The 13,771-nt window shown below is 39.3% G+C and overlaps 1 protein-coding gene across 5 annotated transcripts in view; it reads right to left on the reverse strand.

Moving 5' to 3' along the window:
- Positions 1–13,771, reverse strand: part of RPGRIP1 (RPGR interacting protein 1) — a 64,688-nt gene that overhangs the window by 25,967 nt on the left and 24,950 nt on the right. For 3 of the 5 annotated variants that reach the window (XM_060096506.1, XM_060096505.1, XM_060096504.1), the window contains one exon: positions 2,389–2,486. In XM_060096506.1, coding sequence (XP_059952489.1) covers positions 2,389–2,486 — 98 coding nt within the window. Of the gene's footprint in view, positions 1–2,388; positions 2,502–13,771 lie in introns of all 5 variants that reach the window. The other 2 variants (XM_060096507.1, XM_060096508.1) reach the window with 1 other exon arrangement.

Genomic DNA, 13,771 nt, shown 5'->3' on the forward strand with positions numbered 1-13,771 from the left:
ATATTAATAGCAGAGACTGGATCTAAACCACTTCTGTCTGAAACACAGTTCCATGCTCCTAAACACTACACTCTCTTGCCTCCTCCTTTACCCTGGCTGACTCCAGGCACAAAAGGGACAGAGCTCACGTACTGCCTCTGGACCTTCAACTCCTTCCATCTTTCATGCCCAGCTATTTTGAAATACAAAAAGGATTGAGTATGAGGCAGGAAAGACAGGGCTGGGCCCAAGGACAGCCTATACACCTCCTTGTTTTGCACTTAATGAGACCATGACACATGGAGAAATGGCATCTAAAACAGAAACTTTGTAGCATCTGAACAAGAAACACTGACCATGAAAACCATGGCACATGCCCAATAAAAATGCACAGATTGCCAATGACCCTGTATGACCTTCCCGTGTGGTTGACTAGTAAGGGAAAATTTAAGGAAAAACAGTTCTTAGAGCACATGTACAGTGGCTCCAGGAGACAAAGGCGTAAGACTGGGAGCTGATGCAACCTGGTGCAATCTAGGCCACACCTCAACCATCCTCTCAATGAATATTCCGCCCCTAATCAGAAAGACCCCCGCCCATTCAAAGGGCTAAAAAAATAAGATAAAAGGGGGATTAAAAAACCTTGTGGTATGCTCCGCACTTGTGAGGATGCCTGCACTCTTCTGTGAGTGTGTAACTTTCACTTCAGCCTCAATAAACTGCTTTTTTTAAATTTTTTTTATTTATTTATTTTGGCCGTGCCACACAGCTTGCGCCATCTTAGTTCCCTGACCAGGGATTGAATCCGGCCATGGCAGTGAAAGTGCCAAGTCCTAACCACCGGACTGCCAGGAAATTCCCCTGCTTCTTTGTTCTCTTTGCTCCTCAGCCTGTGTGTTTTTTTCTCCTTTGTATTCTGTGTTCCTTGCCCAAATTCTTTTGGACAAGTTGAACAAGAGTCTGGACTTTTGATAAAGCTTTTCTGCTATCAAGTAAGTATATGTGTGTCTGTGTTGTAAGTTTAATTTGATAACAACACTAATTTTTACTAAGTGGGATCAATTTTCATATTTAGTTTATCCAGCAACATTTTTAGGTACACAAAAGTTTTCTAATAGGAGATCTTATTTAAGAGCCTTTAATTTAGGGTAATATTTTTAACGTCATCTGTCTGACTTGTAGTTCCAAAATTTGCTGACCAGCTGACTGCTTTTTGGGTTGATCTGAGATGTGCACGGTTTAGAAACCTTAACTCAAGTTCCAGTTCTTTCAGTAACTACTGCTACAATGTTGGACATATCACTTGGTTTTCTTCACCTTTATGATCTCTAAGGTGTTACTGTCTAGTTCTAATTCTATGGCTCTGATCTGTCTTACAAACATTTCTCAAGATATTAATTACGTAATGTCTAAAAAAGATATAACAGATAAAAGTTCAGAAAATAAACTTTATGCTTTTCTTTACTGTTTCTAATTAAGCTCATAATCCTCAGTTAGATTTTAATCTTTCATTCAGCCACTCATTCAACAAATATTTATTGAGTGCCTACAAATGTACCAGGGAGCATTCTTGCAGCTCGAAGGTGATCATTTTCTACCTCATTTAAAACCCCACAATAGGGCCTCCCTGGTGGCGCAAGTGGTTGAGAGTCCGCCTGCCGATGCAGGGGATACGGGTTCGTGCCCCGGTCTGGGAGGATCCCATATGCCGCGGAGCGGCTGGGCCCGTGAGCCATGGCCGCTGAGCCTGCGCGTCCGGAGCCTGTGCTCCGCAACGGGGGAGGCCACAACAGTGAGAGGCCCGCATACCGCAAAAAAAAAAAAAAAAAAAAAAAAAAAACCCCACAATATTCCAATACAATGATTGTGAATATATTTGTGGATATTTATTCATAGATTTGTGTGTGTGCGTGTGTGTGGGGGGGTATCCTCAATTAGTTCCAAAACAGATCTGAGGTCGAAATGTTTAATAAATAATTGTAATTACAGGTTTTAAAGGTTGAGTAAAAACCTTCAGAAACTGAATGATCTCTTTGAGCCCTCCCACAAAGAATCCGTCCAGCCTCCACCTCCCAAAGTAAACCTCTTTAGGTAGATTTAAAGAAAGGGGCATCACTTAGGCTGGGGAGAATCACCATATACAATGAAGGAGGCAGGCAAGGGATCCAAATGGGAGAGAGAAGTGTTGAAGTCAGTCCTTATTTATACCAAATCAAGAAAATGATCCTTTCATCTGCCTGTATGAACAGACTTCCATTCACTTGCAACATAAATTTAATTAAATAACTTGAATTTCCCATCTGGTTCATTAAATAAAACTGGATTTGAATGTCACACACATGGCCATTAAGCACACTGTCATTACTTACAATTTTGGCTCACGCACAATGATTACCCCAGTATACTTACTGCCTTAGGACATTTCTGAGATACAGGTGTTACTATCTCATCACTATCTGTAGTTTGTGCTTCACTGACTTCAGAAGCTTGTTCACAGGATTCTTTATCTGCCAGAGAAGAGACTAGAGTTACAGAACTGTTTTGGAGTACCCTGTCTAGCCCAGAAAAGACCCAGTACCTACATCTTCAATCTTCTGTTTAGTTACTAGTTCTGAGTACCTAAATTTTGGCTGTAATCACTAGAAACAAACCTTCTTTTTTAAAGTTTCACTTATTCAGAAGCTTGCCAAATACACAGGGTTCACTTCTGAAAAAAGAAAGGGAAGGAAAGAAGGTAGGGAGGTGGAAAGAAAGTTTTGTCCTTTTAGGGGCTGGAGAAAATGACCAAGCCAAGGAAAAACAGTGCAATCAGGGTGTAGCTGACTGTATTTTACAAAGACAGCATCAAACAATATCTCTCATCCCACATGCTCTCTTTCGTACAATGTGATCTTGATATTCCTAATACTTTTTTTAAGGTAGGTATTTTTATGTTTTTATATATATATATATTTATTTATTTATTTTTAGATTTTTATTTTATATTATAGTTGATTTACAATGTTGTGTTAGTTTCAGGTGCACAGCAAAGTGATTTAGTTATACATATACATATATCTATTCTTTTTCAGATCCTTTTCCCATATAGGTTATTATAGAGTATTGAGTAGAGTTCTCTGTGCTCTACAGTAGGTCTTTATTGATTACCTATTTTATATATAGTAGTGTGTATATGTTAATCCCAAACTCCTAATTTATCCACCCCGCACCTTTCCCCTTCGGTAACCATAAATTTGTTTTCTAAGTCTGTGAGTCTGTTTCTGTTTTGTAAATAAGTTCATTTGTATACTTTTTTAGTATATCGCTTATATAAGCGATATCATATGATATTTGTCTTTCTCTGTCTGCCTTACTTCACTTAGTATGATAATCTCTAGGTCCACCCATGTTGTTGCAAATGGCATTATTTCATCCTTTTTTTATGGCTGAGTAATATTCCATTGTGTACATATACCCCATCTTCTTTATCCACTCATCCATCGATGGATATTTAGGTTGCTTCCATGTCTTGGCTATTGTGAATAGTGCTGCAATGAACATTGGGGTGCATGTATCTTTCTGAATTATAGTTTTGTCTGGATATGTGCCCAGGAGTAGGACTGCTGGATCATGTGGCAACTCTATTTCTAGTTTCTTGAGGAACCTCCATACTGTTTTCCATAGTGGCTGCACCAATTTACACTCCCATCAACAGTGTAACATGGTTCCCTTTTCTCCACACCCTCTCCAGACACCTAAAGTGCTTCCTCCAGAGGTTGACATTGAAAAGTTGTCACCTTAAAGAAACCTATTGCAAGGATCTCTTTTCTGCTTTGATCATTAACCAAAGGCTAACATACTTGTTCTTGGCAAAGAAATGTCCTCAGGGATAACAGGATGAAACTTCTGTGTGAGGGCTTTAGTTACCCCCAGTGTAAACTATAGACCCCAGTGTTACAGTGCTGCAGTATAACTAATGATGGCTGCAATTGTCTCTCAAAGCTTCTCTAACAAAAATCAAGCCTAACACACTTGAATCTGGGGCTGACTCACATAGGAATTACTGTACTGAAGTTTCTGTGTGAGGCTTTGAAAAAAATCACTGTAGGAGATTGACCAAGATGGCGGAATAGAAAGACCTTGAGCTCATCTTCTCTCACGAGCACACCTAAATCACAACTATTTGCAGAACAACTACTGATGAAAATGACCAGAACCTTCCAGAAGAGAACTTCTATAAAGCCATAAAGAAGGAACCACAAAGAGATGGGTGGGGGGTGGACTTGTGATATAGCCAAGTCCCATAAGCCCTGGTGGGTGACCCACAAATTGGAGAATAATGACAGTTGCAGAGGTTCTCCCAGAGAAGTGAGAGATCTTAGACCCATATTGGGCTCCTCAGCCTGGGGGACCAGCACTGGGAAGATGAACCCCCAGAGCATTTGGCTTTGAAGGCCAGCTGGGCTTACTTTCAGGAATCCCAGGGGGCTGGGGAAAACAGAGACTTCACTCTTAAAGAGTGCACACAAAATCTCATATGCTGCAGGACCCAGAGAAGAAGCAGTAAATTGATAGGAGCTTGGATTAGTCCCACCTGCTGATCCTGAAGAATCTCTTAGAGAGACAACAGGCAACTGCAGCTCACCCTCTGGACACAGACACTGGCAGCAGCCATTTTTGGGAGCTCCTTTTACCACATGGACACTGCTGCTGGCAAGCACCACTGTGGAATCCTCCTTCTAGCGTAGTAGCCCCAGGACCCACCCCAATGGTGGCCCAACAGCCAGCAGGTGTCAGTGCTAGGATGCTTCAGGCAAAGAGACTAACTGGATGGGGACACAGCCTCACCTATCAGCAGACAGGCTGCCTTAAGACTCCATGAGCCCAAAGCCACCTCTGGACATGGCCCTGCCCTCCAGGGAACCTGCTTTAGCATCTAGACCAGCCTCACCCACCAGGGAGTAGACATCAGACACAAGAAAACCACAATCACACAGCTTGAAAACCCAGCCTACCCACCAGCAGGCCAAACCCTGACCTGGGACTGGCTGGGCCCTGGCCATGCCCATTAGCATGCCAGCACAAGATTTAGGACACCCTGGACCCCACACTCTGGACACCCCATAAATGTGTCAGAAACTGGCCCACTCCACCAGTGATCTAACACCAGCTCTGGGACACCTGGGCCCTGCAACCAGACTCCAGGACCTGACTCTGCCTGACAGTAAGCTGGCATTAACCCCAGGACCTGACTTCACCCACCAGTGGGTATGCAATAGCCCTGGAGCCTTATGGAGCCTGATTCTGCTCACCAATGAGCTGGCACTAGCCCTGAGGACTTCTGGGGTTCCACAGGCAGCTGCCTTGTGACCCAGTCTTGCCAACTGGTGGCCAGCAGCTTCCACATAAGGCAGGGCCTGGTAAGCAACCAGACCAGGGGCCAAACAAGTTCACCAGATGGCCCACAGAGTCAGCCCGCCACAACAGAAGGACCCATGCTGCTCTCATAGGGGGAACACCTAGAGCATATAGCTTGGGTGACAAGAGGGGAATATGCTGCTGGGACGCATATGACGTGTACTACAAAAGGCCATTTCTCCAAGGTCAGGAAATGTAAACAACCTAGAAGAAATACAAAAATCAAACAGCAATGTAGGCAAAATGAGGTGACAGAGGAACATGTTCCAGATAGAGGAACAAGATAAAAACCCAGAAGAAGAAGTAAATGAAGTGGACACTGGAAATCTACATGAAAAAAAGTTCAGAGTAGTGCTCATAAGATGATCAAAGAATTCAGGAGAAGGATGGATGCACAGAGTGAGAACTTAGAAGTTTTTAACAAAGAGTTAGAAAATATAAAGAACAACCCTACAGAAATGAAGACTACAATAACTAAAATGAAAAATACACTAGAAGGATCAACAGTAGACTAAATGATACCTAGGAATCAATCAGCGAGCTATAGTAGTGGAAGTCACTGATATTGAACAGAAAAACATTGAAAAGAAATGAGGACAGTTTAAGAGACCTCTGGGACAACACCAAGCACACTAATATTCACATGATAGGGGTCCAGAAGGAAAAGAGACTGAGAAAGGGGCAGAGAACATATCTGAAGTAATAATAGCTGAAAACTTCCCTAGCCTGGGAAAGCAAACAGTCACCCAAGGCCAGAAAACATAGACAGTCCCACACAGGATGAATCCAAAGAGAAACAAACCAAGATACATAGTAATTAAAGTGAGAAAAAATTGGGCTTCCCTGGTGGCACAGTGGTTAAGAATCTGACTGACAATGCAGGGGACACAGGTTTGAGCCCTGGTCCAGGAAGATCCCACATGCCATGGAGCAACTAAGCCCATGAGCCACAACTACTGAGCCTGCGCTCTAGAGCCTGCGAGCCACAACTACTGAGCCCGCGGGCCACAACTACTGAAGCCTGTGAGCCTAGAGCCCATGCTCCGCAACAAGAGAAGCCACCGCAGTGAGAAGCCTGCGCACCGCAACAAAGAGTAGCCCCTGCTCGCCGCAACTAGAAGAAAGCCCGTGCACAGCAACAAAGACCCAACTCAGCCAAAAATAAATAAATAAATAAATAAAATAAATAATAGAATGAGAAAAAATTAAGATAAAGAGAGAATATAAAAACAGCAAGGGAGGGCTTCCCTGGTGGCGCAGTGGTTGAGTCTGCCTGCCGATGCAGGGGACATGGGTTCGTGCCCTGGTCCGGGAAGATCCCACATGCCGCAGAGCGGCTGGGCCCATAAGCCATGGCCACTGAGCCTGCGTGTCGGGAGCCTGTGCTCCACAACGGGAGAGGCCACAACAGTGAGAGGCCCGCATACTGCAAAAAAAAAAAAAAAAAAAAAAAAAAAAAACAGCAAGGGAAAAGCAACAAATGGCATACAAAGGAACTTCCATAAAGCTATCAGCTGACTTTTCAGCAGAAACTCTGTAGGCCAGAAGGGAGTGTCATGTTTAAAGTGACAAAAGGGAAAAAGCTACAACCAAGAATGTTCTACCCAGCAAGGCTCTCATTCAGATTTGATGGAGATCAAAAGCTTTACAGACAAACAAAAGCTAAAAGACTTCAGCACAACTAAACCAGCTTTACAAGAAATGTTAAACAAAACTTCTCTAAGCAAAACAGAAAAGCCACAACTACAAACATGAAAATTATGAAATGAAAAATCTCATCCATCAGTCAAGGCAAACATACAGTAAAGGTAGGAAATCATCCATGCACAAAACCAGTAGAAAGGTTAAAAGACAAAAGTAGTAAAATTATATTTATATCCATAATAAGCAGTTAAGAGATACACAAAATGATTAGATGTAAAATATTATATCAGAAACAGTAATCATAAGAGGAGAACAAATGCAGAATTGTTAAAATGCATTTGAAATTAAGAGATCAGCAACTTAAAACAATCATATATATATATATAGCTATACAAAAACCTTATGGTAACCACAAATCAAAAACCTATAATAAATACAAGTACAAAAAAGAAAAAGGAATCCAAACATAACACTAAATACTAAATAACACTACATACATTCATTCAATCACAAGAGAACAAAAGAAGAAAGAAAACAAGACCTACAAAAACAATCCCAAAACAATGAACATAATAGCAATAAGTACTTATCAATACTTACTTAAAAAGTAATGGACTAAATGCTCTAATCAAAAGACACAGAGAGGGCTTCCCTGGTAGCGCAGTGGTTGAGAGTCCGCCTGCCGATGCAGGGGACACGGGTTCGTGCCCCGGTCTGGGAGGATCCCACATGCCGCAGAGCGGCTTGGCCCGTGAGCCATGGCCGTTGAGCCTGCGTGTCCGGAGCCTGTGCTCCGCAACGGGAGAGGCCACAACAGTGAGAGGCCCACATACCGCCAAAAAAAAAAAAAAAAAGACACAGAGTATGACCACCTGGATGGGTGGGATAGGGAGGGTGAGAGGGAGGGAGACGCAAGAGGGAGGAGATATGGGAACATATGTATATGTACAACCGATTCACTTTGTTATAAAGCAGAAACTAACACATCATTGTAAAGCAATAATACTCCAATAAAGATGCAAAAAAAAAAAAGACACAGAGTGGCTGGGACTTCCCTGGTGGTCCAGTAGTTAAGACTCTGTGCTCCCAATGCAGGGGGCGTGGGTTCGATCCCTGGTCAGGGAACTAGATCCCACATGCTGCAACTAAAAGCCCACATGCCACAACTAAAGATCCTATGTGCTGCAATGAAGATCCTGCATGTTGCAACTAAGACTCAGAGCAGCCAAGTAAATAAAAGAAATAAATACATATTAAAAAAGAAAAGACATAGAATGGCTGAATGGATACAAAAACAAAACACATATATATGTTGCCAACAAGAGATTCACTTCAGATCTAAGGACACACACAGACTGAAAGTGAGGGGATGGAAAAAGGTATACCCTGCAAATGGAAATCAAAAGAAAACTTGATTAACAATACTTATATCAAACAAAATAGACTTGAAAATAAAGACTGTTACAAGAGACAAAAAAGACACTACATAATGATCAAAGGATCAATCCAAGAAGATTGGATTGATACAATATACTACAAAGCTACAGTAATGAAAACAGTATGGTACTGTCACAGAAACAAAAATAGAGATCAGTGGAACAGGACAGAAAGTCCAGAAATAAACCCATGCACTTATGGTCAATTAATCTATGACAAAGGAGGTAAGAACAATTGTAAATATATATGCACCCAACACAAAAGCACCTAAATATATAAGGGAAATAACAGTCATAAAAGGAGAAATCAACAGTAACACAATAATAGTAGGGGACTTTAAAACCCAATTACATCAATGGACAGATCATCCAGACAGAAAATCGGTAAGTAAACAAAGGCCTTAAATAACACATTAGAAAAAATGGACTTAATTTATACAGAGAGCATTCCGTCTGAAAGGAGAATACACATTCTTTTCAAGTGCACGTGGAACATTCTCCAGCATAGATCACATGCTAGACCACAAAACAAGCCTTGGTAAATTTAAGAAAATTGAAATCATATCAAGCATCTTTTCTGACCACAATGCTACAAGATTAGAAATCAACTACAAGAGAAAAACTGTGAAACAAAACAAAACAAAACACATGGTGACTAAACAATATGCTACTAAACAACCAATGGATTACTGAAGAAATCAAAGAGGAAATCAAAAGTACCTAGAGACAAATGAAAATGAAAACATGATGATCCAAAACATATGGGATGCAGCAAAAGCAGTTCTAAGAGGGAAGTTTATAGTGATACAACCTTATCTCAGGAAACAAGAAAAATCTCAAATAAACAACATAACCTTGCGTCTAAAGGAACTAGAAAAGAACAAACAAAACCCAAATTAGTAGAAGGAAAGAAATCATACAGATCAGAGCAGAAATAAATGAAATAGAGACAAAAAAATAGAAAAGATCAATGAAAGTAACAGCTGGTTCTTTAAAAATATAAACAAAATTGATAAAACTTTAGCCAGACCCTAAAGACACAGATGCAGAGAACAAACGTATGGGAGGAAGCAGGGGTGTGGTGGGGTTGGATGAACTGGGAGATTGGGATTGACATACATACACTAATATGTATAAAATAGATAACTAATAAGAACCTGCTGTATAAAAAATAATAAAATAAAATAAAATTCAAAACAAACAAACAAAAAACTTTAGCCAGATTCCAAAAGAAAAAAAAGGGAGATGGCAAAAATAAATAAAATCAGAAATTAAAAAGGAGAAGTTACAATGGACACACAGAAATACAAAGCATCATAAGAGACTACTACAAACAACTATATGTGAATAAAATGGACAATCTAGAAGAAATGGACAAATTCTTAGAAAGGTACAATCTCCCAAGACTTAACCAGGAAGAAATAGAAAATAGAAACAGGCCAATTATGAGTAATGAAGTTGAATCAGTAATTGAAAAATTCCTAACAAACAAACACTTAGAGAAGAGTTAACACCTATCATTCTCAAACTATTCCAAAACAAACTGAAGAGAAAGTAACAATTCTGAACTCATTCTACAAGGCAAATGTCACCCTCATACCAAAACCAGACAAAGATATTATACAAAAAAGAAAATCGTAGGCCAATATCACTGATGAACACGAATGCAAAATCCTCAACAAAATATTAGCAAACCAAATGCAACAATACATTAAAAGGATCATACATCATGACTGAGTGGAATTTACCCAAGATGAAACGATTTTTCAATATGCAGAAATGAATCAATGTGGTATACCACATTGAAAACTGAAGAATAAAAACCATGTGATCATCTCAATAGATGCAGAAAAAGCTTTTGACAAAATTCTAAATTCATTTATGATAAAAAATCCTCCAGAAAGTGGGCATTGAGGGAACCTACCTCAACATAATAAAGGCCATACAGCTAATAACATACTCAATGATGAAAAGCTGAAAGCATTTTCTCTAAGATCAGGAGCAAGACAAGGATGCCAACTCTCGCCACTTTTATTCAACATTGTATTGGAAGTCCTAGCCATAGCAATCACACAAGAAAAAGAAATAAATGGAATCCAAATTGGAAAGGAAGAAGTAAAACAGTCACTGTTTGCATCTGACATGATATAAACATTATACACAGGAAATCCTAAAGATACCACCAGAAAACTACTAGCACTCATCAATGAATTCAGTAAAGTTGCAGGATACAAAATTAATACAAAGAAATCTGTTGCATTTCTATACACTAACAATGAAAGATCAGAAAGAGAAATTAAGGAAACAATACCTTTTACTATGACATCCAAAAGAATAAAATACCTAGGAATAAACCTACCTAAGAAGGAAAAAGACCTGTACTCTGAAAACTATGAGACACTGATGAAAGAAACTGAAGATGACACAAACAGATGGAAAGATATACCATGTTCTTGGATTGGAAGAATCAATAATGTTAAAATGATTATGCTACCCAAGGCAATCTACAGGTTCAATTCAATCCCTATCAAATTACCAATGGCATTTTTCACAGAACTAGAATAAAATAAATTAAAGTTTGTATGGAAAAGCAAAAGACCCCCAAATAGTGAAAGCAATCCTGAGAAAGAAAAATTGAGCTAGATGAATCATGCTCCCTGACTTCAAACTATACTACAAAGCTACAGTAATGAAAACAGTATGGTGCTGTCACAGAAACAAAAATAGAGATCAGTGGAACAGGACAGAAAGTCCAGAAATAAACCCATGCACTTATGGTCAATTAATCTATGACAAAGGAGGTAAGAATATACAATGGAGGAAAGACAGTCTCTTTGATAAATGGTGCTGGGAAAACTGGACAGCTACATGTAAACAAATGAAATTAGAACATTCTCTAACACCATACACAAAAATAAACTCAAAATACATTAAAGACCTAAATGTAAGACCGGATACTATAAAACTCCTAAAGGAAAACATAGGCAGGACATTCTAACATGAATCACAGCAATATCTTTTTGGATGCACCTCCTACAGTAATGGAAATAAAAACAAAAATAAACAAATGGGGGCTTCCCTGGTGGTGCAGTGGTTGAGAGTCCGCCTGCCAATGCAGGGGACATGGGTTTGTGCTCTGGTCCAGGAGGATCCCACATGCTGCAGAGCAGCTAGGCCCGTGAGCCATGGTCACTGAGCCTGCACGTCCGGAGCCTGTGCTCCGCAACAGGAGAGACCACAAGAGTGAGAGGCCCGCGTACTGCAAAAGAAACCAACAAAAACCAAATGGGACCTAATTAAACTTAAAAGCTTTTGCTCAACAAAGGAAACCATAAAGAAAATGAAAAAACAACCTACAGAATGGGAAAAAATATTTGCCAACAATGCAACCGACAAGGGATTAGTCTCCAAAACTTACATACAACACATGTGGCTCAGTATCAAAAAAACAAGCAGCCCAATCAAAAAATGGGCAGAAGACCTAAATAGACATTTCTCCAAAGAAGATATACAGATGGCCAACAGGCACATGAAAAGATGCTCTAATTAAACACAATCTAATTGTGTTTGTCTAATTATTAGACAAACACAAATCAAAACTATAATGAGATATCACCTCACAACAGTCAGAATGGCCATCATCAAAAAATCTACAAACAATAAATGATGGAGAGGGTGTAGAGAAAAGGAAACCCTCCTAACACTGTTGGAGGGAATGTAAATTGGTACAGCCACTATGGAGAACAGTGTGGAGGTTCCTTAAGAAACTAAAAATAGAGCTACCATATGATCCAGCGATCCCACTCCTGGGCATATATCTGGAGAAAAACATGGTTCAAAAGGATATATGCACCTCAATGTTCATGGCAGTGCTGTTTACAATAGCCAACACATGGAAACAACCTAAATGTCCATCAACAGATGAATGGATAAAGAAGGTGTGGTACATATATACAATGGAATATTACTCAGCCATAAAAAAGAATGAAATAATGCCATGTGCAGCAACATGGATGGATCTGGAAATTATCATACTAAGTGAAGTAAGACAGACAGAGAAAGACAAATATAATATGATATTGCTTATTTGTGGAATCTAAAAAAAATGCAACAAGTGAATTTATTTACAAAACAGAAGCAGACTCACAGACTTAAAGAACAAACTTATGGTTACCAGTGGGGAAGTGTAGGGGGGAAGGATAGACTGGGAGTTTGGGATTGACATGTACACACTACTATATTTAAAACAGATAACCATCAGGGACCTACTGTATAGCACAGGGAATGCAGCTCAGTATTCTGTAATAACCCAAAAGGGAAAAGAATCTGAAAAAGGAATAGATACATGTATATGCATAACTGAATCACTTTGTTGTACACCTGAAACTAACACAACATTGTTAATCAACTATGCTCCAATATATTGATAAAATAAAAATTAAAAAAATAAAGTTATTACAAAATAATGGCTATATTTCTCTGTGCCGTACAATATATCCTTGCTGCTTATTTATTTTATACATAGCAGTGTCTCTTAACTTCAACTTAAAAACTTAGCTTTTAATATCAAAAAGTGGAATAAATGTACTTCAATAGAGGACTAGAAAATGTTTAAATTAAACAATATACAAGCAGTAATAATAACTTTATAGACATGGAAAAAAGTCTATCATAAAAGAAAGAAAAAAAAGAATGGATATATGTGTATGTATAACAGAATCACTTTGTTGTACACCTGAAACTAACACAACATTGTAAATCAACTATATCCCAATATAAAATAAAAGTTAAATTTAAAAAAGAAATAAACAAAAAAAGAATAAAACACATAGGAATAAACCTACCTAAGGAGATAAAAGACCTGTACTTGGAAAACTATAAGAAACCAATGAAAGAAATTGAAGATGACACAAACAGATGGAAAGATATACCATGTTCTTGGATTGGAAGAATTAATATTGCTAAAATGACCATACTACCCAAGGCAATCTACAGATTCAATGCAATCTCTATCAAAATACCAATGGCATTTTTCACTGAACTAGAAGAAATAATTTTAAAATTTGTATGGAGACACAAAAGACCCCAAATAGCCCAAAAAATCTTAAAAACGAGCAGAGCTGGAGAACTCATGCTCCCTGACTTCACATTATACTATAAAAGCTACAGTCATCAAAGCAATATGGTACTGGCTCAAAAACAGACATATAAAATCAATGGATAGGGCTTCCCTGGTGGCGCAGCGGTTGAGAGTCTGCCTGCCGATGCAGGGGACACGGGTTCGTGCCCCGGTCCGGGAAGATCCCACATGCCGT

This window comes from Mesoplodon densirostris, chromosome 4, assembly GCF_025265405.1.
Source record: "Mesoplodon densirostris isolate mMesDen1 chromosome 4, mMesDen1 primary haplotype, whole genome shotgun sequence".
Classification (NCBI taxonomy): Eukaryota; Metazoa; Chordata; class Mammalia; order Artiodactyla; family Ziphiidae; genus Mesoplodon; species Mesoplodon densirostris.